Source organism: Marmota flaviventris, chromosome 16 (assembly GCF_047511675.1).
Source record: "Marmota flaviventris isolate mMarFla1 chromosome 16, mMarFla1.hap1, whole genome shotgun sequence".
Taxonomy (NCBI): Eukaryota; Metazoa; Chordata; class Mammalia; order Rodentia; family Sciuridae; genus Marmota; species Marmota flaviventris.
In genome coordinates this window covers 75692221-75707243 of record NC_092513.1, presented here as the reverse complement: position 1 = coordinate 75707243, position 15023 = coordinate 75692221, and the positions used below count along the sequence as shown (strand labels likewise).

Sequence of the window (15023 nt, the reverse complement as noted above, 5' to 3'; positions counted from 1 at the left end):
GCATAGCAGCAGGACATGGCCACCAGGAAACAGAGAGAAAGAGAGAGAAAGGGATCTGCTCACCAGGGACAACATATAAACCCTGAAGGCATACCCCCCAGTGACCCACCTCCTCCATCCACACCCTAGCTGCCTATGGTTACCTCCCAGGTAATCCAGCTCAGGGGATTGACACACTGATCAGGTGCCGCCTCTCACAATCGAGTCATTTCCCCTCTGTTCTTTTCCTTGTCACACATATGAGCTTTTGGGGGACATGTAGTATGGAAATCTTAACAATCCCTGTTCTCCGGTGTCCTTAGTAAGAACAACCCAAGGCCCTCGGGGGGGTTCCCCCTAATAATTGCTCTGTACTGATCGCCAGGCATTTGAAGCTCCTATCATTGGAATACCAAATGGATCCTCTGGTGATGGTTTGGGGTACTCCCTTGTGGGTATATCCAAGTTTTCAGCTGTGGGTTCAGTGGGGAAAAAATGCCCACAACCCCCACCCCCCAAAAAAACCACTTGCTTGTCTTAGTGGCTCCCCACTTCTCTGCCTTGTCTACTCCTGCCACCTGTCAACAAGACATCAGCCTTCCTAATTCATCCTGCTGACTCTGATCTCATCTCCCACCACCTCCCCCCGCCCACAGCCGCTGCACCAACTTTGGGATCATCCTTGGACATGACTGGCAGGCTGCTGCCCCAGGGCCTTTGTACTTATTAGACCCAGTACCTAGGACCTTCCCATGCTTCCTTCCTGGCTTCCTTCCTATGTCCTCTCCAATGTCACCTCCTCTCATCATCTTGTGCATTTACCTGATACCAGAATCCCCCTTTATTTTACCTTTTCTCCATGGTTGTGTTAGTTCCTTGTGGGTACTGTAGCAAATGACTACAGAGTAGGTGGCGTCAAACAAAGAAGTTTATTCTCTCAACCTTCTGGAGGCCAGGAGTCTGACATCAGGAGTCAGCAAGCCCTCATGTTCTCCAAAGGCCCTCGTGGAGGCTTTCTTGACGCTTGCAGTTTTGGACGGCTCCCAACATTCCTTGGCTTGCGGCCCCATTGCTCGGATCTCTGCCTCCATTTTACCTCATCCCTTCCTAATCTGTGTCCATGTCTTCTCTTCTTTTGTCTCTTATAAGACACATGATCTTTTTTTTTTCTTCTTTTATTTTTTAAAAAATTGTTCTAATGACTTGTACATTACAGCAGAGTGCACGCTGACACATTGTACACAAATGGAGCACAACTTCTCCTTCCTCTGGCTGAACATGGTGCAGAGTCACACTGGTTGTGCAATTATACATGTATACAGAGTAATAATGCCCATCTCATTCCACCATCCTTCTCCCCCAAACACCTCCTCCCCTCCCCTCACTCCCCTCTCCCAATCCAAAGTTCCTCCATTCTTCCCTACTGCCCCCTGTCCCCCATTATGGATCAACATCCACTTATCAGAGAAGACATTTGGCCTTTGGTTTTCTGGGTTTGGATTATTTCACTTAGCATGATATTCTCCAGCTCCATCCACTTACCTGCAAATACCATAATTTCATTCTTCTTTAAGGCCACATAATATGCCATTGTGTATACTTACCATATTTTCTTTATCCGGTCATCTGCTGAAGGGTACCTAGGTCAGCTCCATAGCTCAGCTATTGTGAATTGAGCTGCTATAAGCATTGATGTGGCTGCATTCCTGTGGTATGCTGATTTAAAGTCCTTTGGGTATAAACAGAGGTGTAGGATAGCTGGGTCAAATGGTGGTTCCATTCCCAGTTTTATGAGGAATCTCCATACTGCTTTCCAGAGTGGTTGCACCAATTTGCAGTCCCACCAGCAGAGTATGTGTGTGCCTTTTCCCCCACATCCTCACCAGCACTTACTGTTGCCTATATTCTTGATAATTGCCATTCTGACTAGGGTGAGATGAAATCTTAAAGTAGTTTTGATTTGCATTTCTCTAATTGCTAGTGCTGTTGAACATTTTTTCATATATTTGTTGATCGATTGTACTTCTTCAGACATATAATCTTAATTAGAACAGGAACTCTGTGTTATTTCTTGCTCCATCCCCAGATCCTAGGGCAGGGTCTAGAGCATGCTATAGATGCTTGGTAAATGTCTATTGAATGACATCTCCAGTAACTATTTTGGACACACCATTTTGTGCTCCAGTGCAAGAATTTTCCCAGGATATGCATACCTCTAAGGCTGGATTACCATGTCTTTGTTCATCCTCAGCTTTTCTGAAATTGTTATCCCACAAGTGACAGAGCAGGGCTCCTTTGATTTAACAATTGACATTTTCAGACTTTTAAACTCCTGCCAGCCTGATGGGTGTAAATGCTATCTCCTTGTAGTTTTAATCTGGTCCTCTGGTGCTGGGACACATGTTAGATGACCACTAGCATGCTAGCTTGATTTTTAAATTTATTACCTATCTTGGATCAAAAACTTTGAACAATGAGCGGCATATGAATACATAAAATGAACAGACTATGGCTGGCTGATAAACCTGCCAGAGTTTGAGGAATCTCCTTTGCTCTGGTGAGCATGCTTTAGGTAAGTGGGGAGCCATCAGCCCAATGAAAGGAAGAGATAGTCACTACTGTTTAGCAGGATATTTTAGTCAGCTTTTCATTCCTGGGACCAAAAGTCCTGACAAGAACAACTTAGAGGAGGAAAATTTATTTTGGCTCATGGATTCAGAGGTTTAGTCCATGGTTGGCTGAATCCATTGTTCTGGGTCCCAGGTGAAGTAGAGCATCATAAGAGGAGGAAAGCAGCTCAGGGCATGGCATGCAGGGAGCAGAGAGAGATGGAGGGCTCTTAACTAAGGTGCTCTTACAGACACTGCTGCCCCCCTGTCAGGCTGAAGAACTCGAATTAAGTGGCTTCAGGAAATGGACTCAAACCTCGCATTAACTAGGTTGAAAACATTTTTGTTCTGACTTTTTAAATCAGTGGATAACACTGTGTGATTCTATCCTGTTGTACCCTAACACTGAAGTCCGCTAGGGCCTTCTGTGTCCATGGACTCCGCATCTTTGGATTTGCAGATCGAAAATATTTAGAATAACAATACAACAGTAAAAATAGTACACATAAAAATAGAATATAACAACTATTTGCATAGCATTTACATTGTATTAGCTACTTTAAGTCATCTCAAAGTGATTTCGAGCATAGGGAGAATGTGTGTAGGTTGTGTGCAAATATATGCCATTTTGTATGGGGGAATTGACATCCTCAAATTTTAGTATCCTCAGGAGATCCTGGAATCAATTCCCCACATATTTTAAGGGAAGACTATAGATATTTATTACGGAATGGTTAAATCTAACTAATTAACCAATGCATTACCCTCACATAGTTTTACTTTTTTAATAGCAACCATTTTCTTTTTTACATTTTCAATAATACAATATTTTGTTATTAACTATAGTCATCTTGCTGTACAATTGGTCTCTGGAAATTTATTCTCCTTTCTCGCTGTAATTATATATCCTTCACCCAACATCTCTCCATCCCTTCTCTCCTGAACACCCACTTCCCTCTTGTGATATGTACCATTCTACTCTCTACTCCCATGAGATCAGCTGTTTAAAAATCAAGTCTATAGATTCCATGACATCCCTATCAAAATACTAATGAAATTCACAGAAGTAAAAAAGAGCAATCCTAAAATTTATATGGAATCACAAAAGATCCGGAATAACCAAAGCAATCTTGAGCAAAAGGAACAAAGCAGCCCACTACCTGTCTTCAAATTATGCTGCAAAGTTGCACTAAGAAAGCAGGAGTTTGAGCATAACACAGACACATAGACCCATGGAAAAGAGTAGAAATCCCACAAATAAATCCATGCATTCACAGCCAGCGGATTGTCCATAAAGGTGCCAAAAACATCCGCTGGGGAAAGGATAGTGTATTCAAAATTTGTCATTGGAAAATCTGGGTATCTACACGCAGAAGAATACACCTAGATGCTGTCTCTCTCCATATATAAAAGTCAACTAAAATGGATTAAAGACATAATCGTAAGACCCCAAACTATGAAACTTTTAGAAGAAAATAGGGAGAATGTTTCATGACGTTGGTCTGGGCAAGGATTTTTGGGGGTCAGAACTCAAAAGCTTAGTTAACAAAAATCAGATCTGGCAAATGGGATTATATCAAACTATTAACTATTTTTTTTTTTAACTGAACTAAACTTCTCAGAGAGAAACCATAAGTCAAGGGTTATAATGACAATAAGAACTTAGGCAAACAGGAAAGAAATAGTAAAGCTGGTAAGATTGACTTCCTGTTTGGACACTTTGTAGGTGTCAATTTCAAAGTAAAAATGATTATCTAATCAGAAAAGATAAGAAATCAACTCCTCCAAATTAAAAATCGTTTTAAAAAGTGTCTCAAAGATGGAAAGATAAATTTTCTAACCATTGACATTCACAGTAGTCAAAAAGAGACTCATGTTGGCCAGTGAACTCCACCAGTAAGAAAATGACACTCCTGCTGGCTGTCAATGCCATCAAAAGGACCAGGTTCCCCAGAAGTGACGGAGTGGACCATGCTTCCATCTTGCTGGTCCTCTGACCCATGTTTCTCCCTTCTCCATCATTTCACCTCTTCATTCTGAGCACATTGCTCCGGGTCTCTCTCATCATCCTCCTTGCTTGGGAACTGTGCCTTTGGCTGCCATGTCCTCGTGGACACGTGAAGCCCAACACTGCTACCCAGGTCTGATGGCCACCTTTTGGGGGGACTCATCTTTTGATGTTCATGCCAGATCCTCTTGGATGTGGCTTCTGGCTAAAGACCGGCAAAGCTCTCAGAGAAGATACCAGGCTCCCAAGATGACATCCGGGGTTCATTTGGGGTGTGGAGTGAGCTTCTGGGATACATAAAGGCCACTTTTACAAAAGGAATCCTCAGACCAAGCAGTGGATGATATTGTTTTCTCCATTTATTGGGGGCCATGCCAGGTCCCAGGACCGAGTCCTGATTTAATTCCTGTGAATAGTGATAGTGATAGTGAGCTCCTGTGCCGGCTCGCTATCTGTAGGCTGTGCCACCCTCTGTCACTTAGACTGGTAGGGCCTGGTCCTCACCCTGCTAGGCCCTTGCACTGCTCCAAGCTGCCTGGCCTTACATGACAGCACACCCTTTATAGCCTTCATGTGTGTTGGAGTTGAGTCGAGGTGAGATGTAAGTGAACTGCCCTGAACAAGCCTCATTTTCTCTTCTCCATTTCAAATGTTAGCTGTGGCTTCTCTCCTTTAAAAAAAGAAAAAAGACTCTACTTTCTGACCTTTTCCCCTCTTACTCTATGGTTCTCCAAAGTTCCAGACAATTCCGTTGGCTGGTGCTGATGCGGAACCGTAGGGGCCAGTAAGTGTGGCTGGAAGCCCGCAGATAGGTTGGGGGGGACCCATGTCATGCTGGATTTTGCTTCTTCAAGTCTGAACCTCCACTTCCTTTTGAGCTTGAGCATGAGGCTTCCATTTGTATTCATCGGTGACTTGTGCCATCGTGATCCTTGCTTAATACGGGCTTGCTATGTGACTATCCAGGACTATGCTTAATAATAATACCCACAATAAAATCCAGTAATATCACGAATCAACATATAAACGGTATCTAGGACACCCACACCTTTGTACATGAATTCTTTGCCTGTCGCTAAAATAGGACTGCTCTATCTATCTGATGGGTTACACTGCGATCCAAAGCAATGGTGTGCTCGCCCGCATTCTTCCCTCCAAATACTGTTCCCTGGGTCCACCTATAGTCTGGGGGATTAGCAGACTGAGGGTCCAGGGCTGTCTTGTGGGTGAACTGCCAGTATCTAGCTGGCTCTGGGCAGATGAGCGTGGAGGTGGTGGGTCTCTGCCCCCTTCCTGTCTACATGAGGCCTCTTTCTGGCATGTCCTGGTTTCTCTTGCAAGGTGGGTGCAGTTCCATGTCTCCCTAGTCACTGCCACCCCTTGGGAATAACTACCAAGCGCCTTGCTGGCGGTTCCATGGGCTTCTGGAGGGAGGAAGCCTCCTTGGCAATACGTGGTGGCTGTTGGCAAGAGAGAGACGGAGCGTTGATAGGCATCTGTCATTTTTCCCCAGGAGAATTCCTTTATCCCATTTGTAGCAAGACTGTGTGTTGTGCTTGTCAAAAGGCAAAATTATAACACATTTAGTCATAGATCTCCTTTATTTGTGATTCATGAATTGGGGAATTCTCCTTCTAAAAATAGAGCGCTCCCACAGGGCCAAGCAGAACAGTGGGTTTTGTAAAGTGGGAACAAGGAGACAGAACACTTAAAAAAAAATAGCCTGATTGGTCAAGATCAGGTTACATATTTTTAACTTTTTTGGGGTGGTGGGGAGGTAAGGGCTAAAGCAGAGGGCACTTCTTATTATACTGGCTCCTGTTTTCTGGAGAAATTGGTCTATTTCGGGATCTGTCCGCTTCCTTCAAGTTTCCGTATGGTAATGGGGCAGTTGTCAGGAGGGACTCCATGTTGGTCTGGTCTGGTCTGTTGGGACACAGGCAGGAGCTCAGGGCAAACAATGGTCTTGGTCATTTTGTTTAGCTCGTTGCTCCTGGTGACAGGCCCGCAGTGTCTGGAGGTCTCACATCAGGACACACTGTCCTGGTGCGGAGGCGGTCCTGCTGGTACCTGCCCTCGAACCCTTGAAAGCCCTCTCAGGCCGCTCCCCCCGCCTCTGGGCACTGTTCTGGTCCACCAGCTCCCTAACTTTTATCCCTTCTTCCTCTCAAGCTGCCTTCCTGAGAATCTGCCTGAAAATCCAGTCCCAGTTTTGTGTGGGACGTGGCTTGCACGTTACGGGGACGGGCACACTGGCTAATACCTCTTTACCACCATTCTAAGAGGTTGTGCTTCTTACTATTTCCAGCGACTGCCTTTTGTGGTCTACATTGTACTCCCACTGAAAAGTCACCAGACCACTGTCTCCAAGTCTGTTGAGTAGAGGAAGGTTCATTTAACAGCTCTCAGTTTAAATCCACTGCTTAAAGCCCACGGGGACTTAATGGGACTCCGTTGGTGCTGAGGTCTCCTTCCAAATGCTGTTTCCCTAACAAGGTTAGAATTGATGGTTTGAAGACTCTAAAGATATTGAAGCACCACCAATTTGGACTTAAAAGTCCTTTCTTTAAAAATAGAATCTATAATTTTGCAGACAGCGGGTTCTTAAAAAAAAAAACGAATGCCTTCCACCATAGCTGTGGGATTTCCAGAGATGATGGTGTAGTCAGTTCTGCTGAGACGGATTCTGAAGCAAGAAGACACCTCCTTTTCTCTCTGACCCCAAGAAGGAGCTCTTGGTTGAGGAGCTGGGGAGCTCCCGCATCTGTCTCTAATTGCCTGTGTCCCCTTCTCTCTCAGCTTGTCACATTCTGGAATGCTGTGACGGACTGGCCCAAGACGTCATTGGCTCCATTGGCCAAGCCTTTGAGCTGCGGTTTAAGCAGTACCTGCAGTGTCCTTCCAAGATTCCTGCTCTCCAGGACCGGTGAGTAGTGCTGCCCGCCACTTGCTGAAGCCCCTCTCTCTGTTTTATGACATTTTCTTTGAAAACGACGTCCCCAAGCCATACTCTGGTCACACCCAGTTCATCCCAGGGCTTCCTGGGCTCAGAGACACCTGCTCATGCTGGGCTCGGGCACGGGAAGCCACAGATGGAAGGCAACATATGGGTGATGCTTCGAATGTGTAGAAAATATTTTCTTGAAACTATAGTGATAGTAACCAAGGTTACCAAAAAGCAACTTCATTGTGATATTTTGTTCTGTTTCTTGTGCGACCATGTGATTTTTCCATATGTCACCTCCTTAGGTCTGTGCTATCACAGATCCTAAACGTCCCATTGTCCTTGCTATTACAATTAGCCAGCATCCTGCTGCAAGGAGCACCTACTGGCTGCCAGCTCCCCATCTGCTTTATTGTCCTTTGTGGCCTTTGGAGTCCTTTGTCTGCTGTGTGGCCTTGGGCAAGTTCCTTAAATTCTCTGAGTCTAGGAGCTTCACCTGTAAAATAGAGAGTTTGGCTTCAGTGTTGGGTGAAACAGTGATTGTCAACAGCACTTATGAGATATTGAGCTCACTATAAATGGTGGTCAGCATCTACTCCTGTGCTTCTTTGGGACAGAAGAATCTTCCATGCAGCATAAAGCATTAAAAGCCATAATACAAGGCATATGGGTCATTCAGTATTCTGCCCTTCACCCCGTCCTTGATCAACATGCATAACGAAAATTTATAATGGTGCGTTCACAGTTTCTCCTAAATGCAAAACTACACTCTGGGCTGTAGCCATAGGTCAGTGTCTGTCTTCAGTCCACTATTATGAAGGCCCACTTAATCTCCCTTTTCCTCTTGACCTCTCTGGAAAGAGACTTTTAATCTCTTTCCTTATTCCCTGGAAAATTCCCTTTAAGACCTTCATTGGGGAGCCAATGTGAAAAGCCCACCTTCTCCCAAGTTGATATAGAAGGTTCAGCCTGCTGCAGCCGGGACAGGTCTCTAAGAGGAGGTAAGGGGAGGAAGTCCAGTGGCCATGGTACCCTGGTCTGAGAACAAGTCAACAGACGTTTTATTTTTTACATGGTGGACATAGTGCTTAAAGAATCCATCAGTATATGTGTATGACCAGGATAAATCTTGAAGAAATTGGAAATGAGTATGAGTATTTACTTTTCACCGCATGTTTTGAAAATACATAAGCAACTGTACATATAGTTTATGGATATGTACATGTGTGTAAGGAGGTATGTGTACATCTGCGGCAGGGTATCTGAGGATGGGTGGGGGGTGATGGGTTGGTTTGAAATGTACTTGTCAAGCGTATTTTTTAAAACATATTTTTGCCCTAACATTTTATAATAAAATGTTTCAATATTACACAAAGACTTTTAGAGTGAATACCCATACATCCAGCATTTAGTTTCTACCACTAACACATTATTAACAGATCTACCATCCAGAGTGGGATCAACTTCCTCCCTCCCTCCCTCCCTCCCTCTCTTCCTTTCCTCTCCCTCCTTTCCTTTCTATTTTCTTTTTTTTTTATTTATGTATTTATTTTATTTCTTGAGTTCCTAGGGGAAATTTTAGTGTTTTTTTTTTCCCCCAAAAGAAAGGTAGCATAAAACATAGCTGAATGGTTTAACATTTGATTAATCTCAGTGGTGGATGCCTAGGTATCTTTAAGACTGATTATCATGGCTTTCTGTATTTTTAAAAATGTTCTGTATTTGTAAAAGTCAGATAAAACGATTTGTACAAACCTGGGTAGAGAAGAGTTGATTTAACTGTTCTGCTTCTCTGGCATCAGATTGAAGGTTTGAAGTCCCCAGTATGTGATTAAGTGTCCTATTTAGTCTGAAGGTCTTTGGGAGGAAAGAAAAGGAAGTAGACAAGAATCTTAACCTTTGAGAAAAACTTCAGATGTAAATATTGATTAAATTTCCGTAACAGAACATCACAGGGGCCTTTGCTATAGCTTGGTGCTGCGGGTGCTTGTCCTGCTGGGCATCTCACCTTGAAGGGCGGTGCTCAGTGCGTTCACTGTGCAGGGCTCCAGGAGGGCGGAACAAGGAGAGCCCCTGGGACCAGCTCCCCGTGCTGCTGGATCAGCCTGGTTCTGTGAGACACGCGTGCTTCCTCCACCTGCCCTGTCCTCCCCGACCTGCTCCAGCCTATGGAGACCTACATTGTGGAGAACACTGCAGGCGTTCTTCCTGTGGTGCCAGGGTCCCAGAGGTCAGCATTGCAGGCGCTTCTGTTTGGGGGAGTTCTCTTTGGTTTCTCCTCCTCCTCCTCCTCCTCCCCCCTCCTCCCCCTCCCCTCCCCCTCCTCCCCCTCCTCCTCCCCCCCTTCTTCTCACTTCTTTCCAAATAGGGAAGTATTTGCTAGAAGCGGGAGGATTTGGTACACTGTTTCCCACATTGCGAGGGGTGGAGATGGGCAGGTGAGGGTCTCCCAAGCTGCGCAGGAGTCCTCAGCGTTCCCAGTTCTTGGAGCCAGGATTCCCCTCCCCTTCTCTCCCTGCTGGTGAGGGGAATCGCTTATTCCTGTGTCATTTTTGCTCATTGTGTTCATTTATTGTGACCTGGATTCGTCACCCTTCTTTAACTGAAAATAAAAACAAGGACATTTAAATGGACGGTGGCTTGGGTTGTAGTCTGATTTTCCTGAGCGCATCTCAACCCCACGCCAGAGAAGACGACAAATCAAGTGCAGCTAACGCTCTGCAGATCATGGTAGTTCTTTAGAAATCCATATCTCCTAGTTTCAGAGATTTCAATTCCTCCTCACTTGGCCCCATCACATGGGGGCTCAAAGCTCTCGCCCAGAGGCAAAGAGAGAGCCAGGGAGCAAGAGAAAGGAGGGACAGGGGACAAGGTACAGCCTTCAGGTGCCTTTGGAAGACCCAGCTCCTTCAAGTCGGCCCCACCCCCTAAGTTCTCACCACGTGTCAGGGGACCATTAAACCATGAATCCATCCATGGATCGATCCATTAATGAGATTTGAGCTACCCTAGTGCAAGTTAAGTGGTCTCCAGGGGGATTTCCATTTTCATTTTACTGATGACTAATGATGTCAAACATCTGTTCATGTATGTATTGGACATATGTAGGTCTTCTTTGGAGAAAGTTCTGCTCAAATCTTTAGTCCATTTTTAAGGTCAGGATATTTATCTTTTTATTGTTGAATTGTGGGAGTTCTTTATATATTCTGGATATAGGATTTTTTTTAAGATATATGATTAGCAAATATTTTCTCCAGTTTTGTGGGTTGTGTTTCTTTCAAGATGTCTTGTAATTTTCAGCATGTAAATCGTGTACTTGTTTTAGTAATTTTCCCTTAAATAATTTATTCCTTTTGATGGCTATAATAAATGGAATTCTTCATTAATTTTATCTTTGTTTATTTCCCATTTTTAATGTATAACATACACTTGATTTTTGTACATTTATCTTGTATCTATCAACCTTGCTCAACTCATTTATTACTGCTAAAAACTTTTTTATGGATACCTTGGGATTTTCTATTGAGAAGATAAAGTCATCTGCAAAGAGAGGTTCCTTCCTTCCTTCCTTCCTTCCTTCCTTCCTTCCTTCCTTCCTTCCTTCCTTATGTAAGTGCCTCTTATTTCTTTTTCTTATCTTTCTTCTCTGGCTAGAATCTTCAATACAATGAATAGAGCAGGCAAGAGGGGACATTCTTGTAATGCTCCTACTCTAAGGGAAAGTAGTTAGTCTTTCATCATTAGTTGTGATGTGAGCTGTGGTCTTTTCATAGATGTGTTTAATGGAAATGACTTTCAATTCCAAGTGTTTTATTATTATTTTAGTATTTTATTATGCAAATGTGTTGGATATTTTCTTTTTTCTGTGATATTAAGATAACCATCTGGTATTTATTTTTTACTCTATTGATATGGTATATTACAGCCGCTGACTTTTTTTTTTTAATGTTGATCCAAACTTGCATTCTTGAGATAAATCCCATTTTGTCATGGTGTATAATTCTTTTTACATGTTGTTGAATTTGGCTTGTTAGGAATAATTTAGTATTTTTCATCCATATTCATAAGGGATATTGATATAGATTTTTTTCCTTGTGATGTCTTTGTCTAGTTTTGGAATCAGGGTACTATTGACCTCATAGATTGAGTTTGGAGATGTTGCCTCCTTGCCTATTTTTAACAAGAGTTTTTGAAGAACTGCTGTTAATTTTACTTTAAATGTTTATTGGAATTCATTAGGAAGCAATATGTTCCCAGGCTTTTCTTGGAGGGTAAACTTTTTGATACAAATTCAATCTTGTTATTTATTACTTATTCAGAGTTTCTATTTCTTCTTGAGTCAGTTTTAATAGTTTGCAATTTTCTATCTGCAAAATTGTTGGCATCAATTATTCATCATTTCTCATATAATCCTTTTTATTTCTGTATGGTTGATAGTATTGTCTTCTCTTTCATTTCTGACTTTTACAATTTGATTTTATAATTTTTATAATGTATAAATTTTCCTTGGTCAGTCTATCTAGATCTTTGACAGTCTTGCTGATCTTTCCAACTCTTGGTTTCATTAAATTTCTTTGTTGTTTTTCTGTTGTTCATTTCCTTTATTTCTATTTTAATGGTATTTTCTTCCTCTTGATTGCTTTGGGGTTAGTTTGCTCTTTCTTTTCTGGTTCTTGAGGTAGAAGGTCAGTTATTAATTTGAGGTCTTTATCTTTAGGTTTTTTATTGTATAGGTATCTCCCTATGAGCAGTTATTTTATTTTCTTCTATAACTTTTGGAGAGTTGTTTTTATTTTCATTCATTTCAAAGAAATTTCTAATTTTTCTTGTGATCTCTTTTTTGGTCTATGTTTATTTAGAAATAAGTTAATTTCTACATTTTGTGAATCCTGCAATATTCCTATTATTTTCATTTTTTATTTCAACATTGTTTCAAAACATACTTTTTAGGATTTTAGTCCTTTAAAATTTTTTTTTCTATGAGTGCTTCTTTTTTTATTATTTATTCAAAACATTACATAGCTCTTGACATATCATATTTCATACATTTGATTCAAGTGGGTTATGAACTCCCATTTTTCCCCCGTATATAGATTGCAGAATCACATCGGTTCCACATCCACGTTTTTACATACTGCCATACTAGTGTCTGTTGTATTCTGCTACCTTTCCTATCCTCTACTATCCCCCTCCCCTCCCCTCCCCTCCCATCTTGGGAAAGGGAGAGAGAAGGGAAATTTCATGGAAATGGAAAGAGACTTTTAAAATTTTTGAGGGTCATTTAATAGCTTAACATATATATGGTTTCTCCTGGAGAACATTTCATATGTACTTGAGGAAAAACTTTTATTTATCTATTGTTAGGCAGAGTATTTTTGTAAATGTCTCTTTGCTCCAATTGGTTTATTATATTGGTCAAAGTTCTATTTCTTAATATTCTTTCCACTTGTTCCATCTATTATTGAAAGTGGCATATTAGTGTCTTCAAGTATTATTGTTGAATTGTCTATTTCTCCCTTTGTTTTTTCCTAAAGTGTCTATGTCTGTCATAGAAAATATATAGTCAAATATATAGTCAAAAATATATAGTCAAAATATATAGTCAAAATATATAGTCAAATATTTTAATCGATTCTGCCAATTTCTGACTTTTTGTTGGAATGTTTAATGCATTTATATTGAATGCAATTACTGAAGATTTAGGATTTTCCTCTGCCATTGACCTTTCTTTTTTCAAATGTCTTCATTTTCTTCATTATTATGTTTTCAAATGTTTTTTCCTCTGCCCTCCTCAGTCTCGCTCTCCTTTGGGGATTTCATTATGTGTACGGAGATATGCTTAATGGAGTCCTATAGGTGTCTGAGGATCTGTTCATTTTCCTTAATCATTATTTTCTTTCTGTGCTGTAGACTAATTAATCTCAGTTGACCTATATTTAAGTCCTGTCCTTTGTTCTTCTGCCTGCTCAAACCTGCTGTTAATACCCTTGAATGATTTTTTAGAAAATTTCAGTTATTAGAATTTTCAACTGTAGAATGTGTTTTATTTTTATTCTTTTTGTATTTATATCAATATTCCTTATCTCATGAGGCATCTCCTGTTTAATTTTTATACTTGGCTCTTTAATTTGATTCTTTCACCACATTTAAGGTAGTTAATTTAAAGTCTGTTTACTTAGTCCAAACTCTGAGTTTCCTTGGGACCATTTCCCTGTATTTATTTTTTCCCATATACAAGCTATTGTGTCATGTTTCTTCATATGCCAGATAATTTTTATTAAAAATGGAAATTTAAATGATATAATGTGGAAAATGAAAATCATATTTCTCCCCTTTTCAGGGTGGTTGTTGTTGTTTGCGGTTGTTTGTTTCAGTGACTTTTCTCTACCCAATTTGTGAAGTCTATATTCTTTGTCATATACATCCACCCATGGTTGTGCTTGGCTAGCTATGTTGCTTTGCTAATGCTTGAAGACATGTTTCCTTAAATGTCTGGAACCACAAAGTCTCCCAGTCTCTACTGATGGGGCTGTGTGTGTGTGTGTGTGTGTGTGTGTGTGTGTGTTGGGGCATTCCTTCAACCTTCAGCCAGGCAGTTGACAACTTTACCTTAACCTTCACTTTTCTGCTCAAACAGAGAGTCAAGGTCAGCCAGAGGTGAGAGCTTAGGGCTTCTTACCTTGGTCTTGTACAGACACACAACCCTAGGCCTACACATGCATGTAGCTTTCTAAATTCCCAGAAATATGTTGGAGCTTGTTAAAATCCCTACAAAAACTCTCTTGCCAGCTTTTCCTTTCAAGGTTTTTGATTAATCTACTGTTCAACCCAAATGTCACCCACTGCCTCAGTAAGCCACAATGTTAAACAGTCACCTCTAATTGTTTTTGACAAGTGCCCTGGGGATGAGATCCTTTGTCTCTTTGGGTGAGCTCCAAATTAGGTCAAATAAAGACAGCTTTAGCAAATGCAAAGAAATGATCACATTTTAGAAGATGAAAATGCTAATTACTCTGATTTGATCATTACATATTATATGAATGTATTGAATTGCCGCACTGAGCCCCATAAGTATACACGATTATTATGAATTAATTAAAAATAAATTTAGAAAAGGACAGCTTTGGGAGTTGGGTCTTTCAAGGATCAATCAGGTCAAATAATGTCAGTTTCTGGGAATGGGGCATTGAAGGAGTCTCACTACTGTTCTGCCCTTCCATGACTGCCCGGGTGTTGGTTTTCACTGTGATTAGGGACACTTGGTTTCCCAGGCTACCACAGAGATGGAAATAGGGCAATTTAAAAATGCCACAAAGATACTGTTTTTACAAGTTTTAACAAATAAATACTCCCTGGGATGCTGCAAGTTTCTTGAGCTGCTGATTAATTTCCAGAGTTTGGGAAAAGTAATTTCTGATCAAAGTTTATCTCTGGACAGTTTTATTGTTGCTTCTATGGAAGAGATAATTTTTAAAGGTCTTTA

The 15023-nt window shown here is 41.3% G+C and overlaps 1 protein-coding gene across 1 annotated transcript in view; it reads left to right on the top strand.

Annotated features, from left to right (window-relative positions):
- The window catches only part of Shc3 (SHC adaptor protein 3), a 162797-nt gene that overhangs the window by 108414 nt on the left and 39360 nt on the right, over nucleotides 1-15023 (top strand). Inside the window, exon 7 of the mRNA XM_027955428.2 lies at nucleotides 7396-7522. Within this exon, the coding sequence (XP_027811229.2) occupies nucleotides 7396-7522 (127 nt within the window). The remainder of the gene's footprint in view (nucleotides 1-7395; nucleotides 7523-15023) is intronic.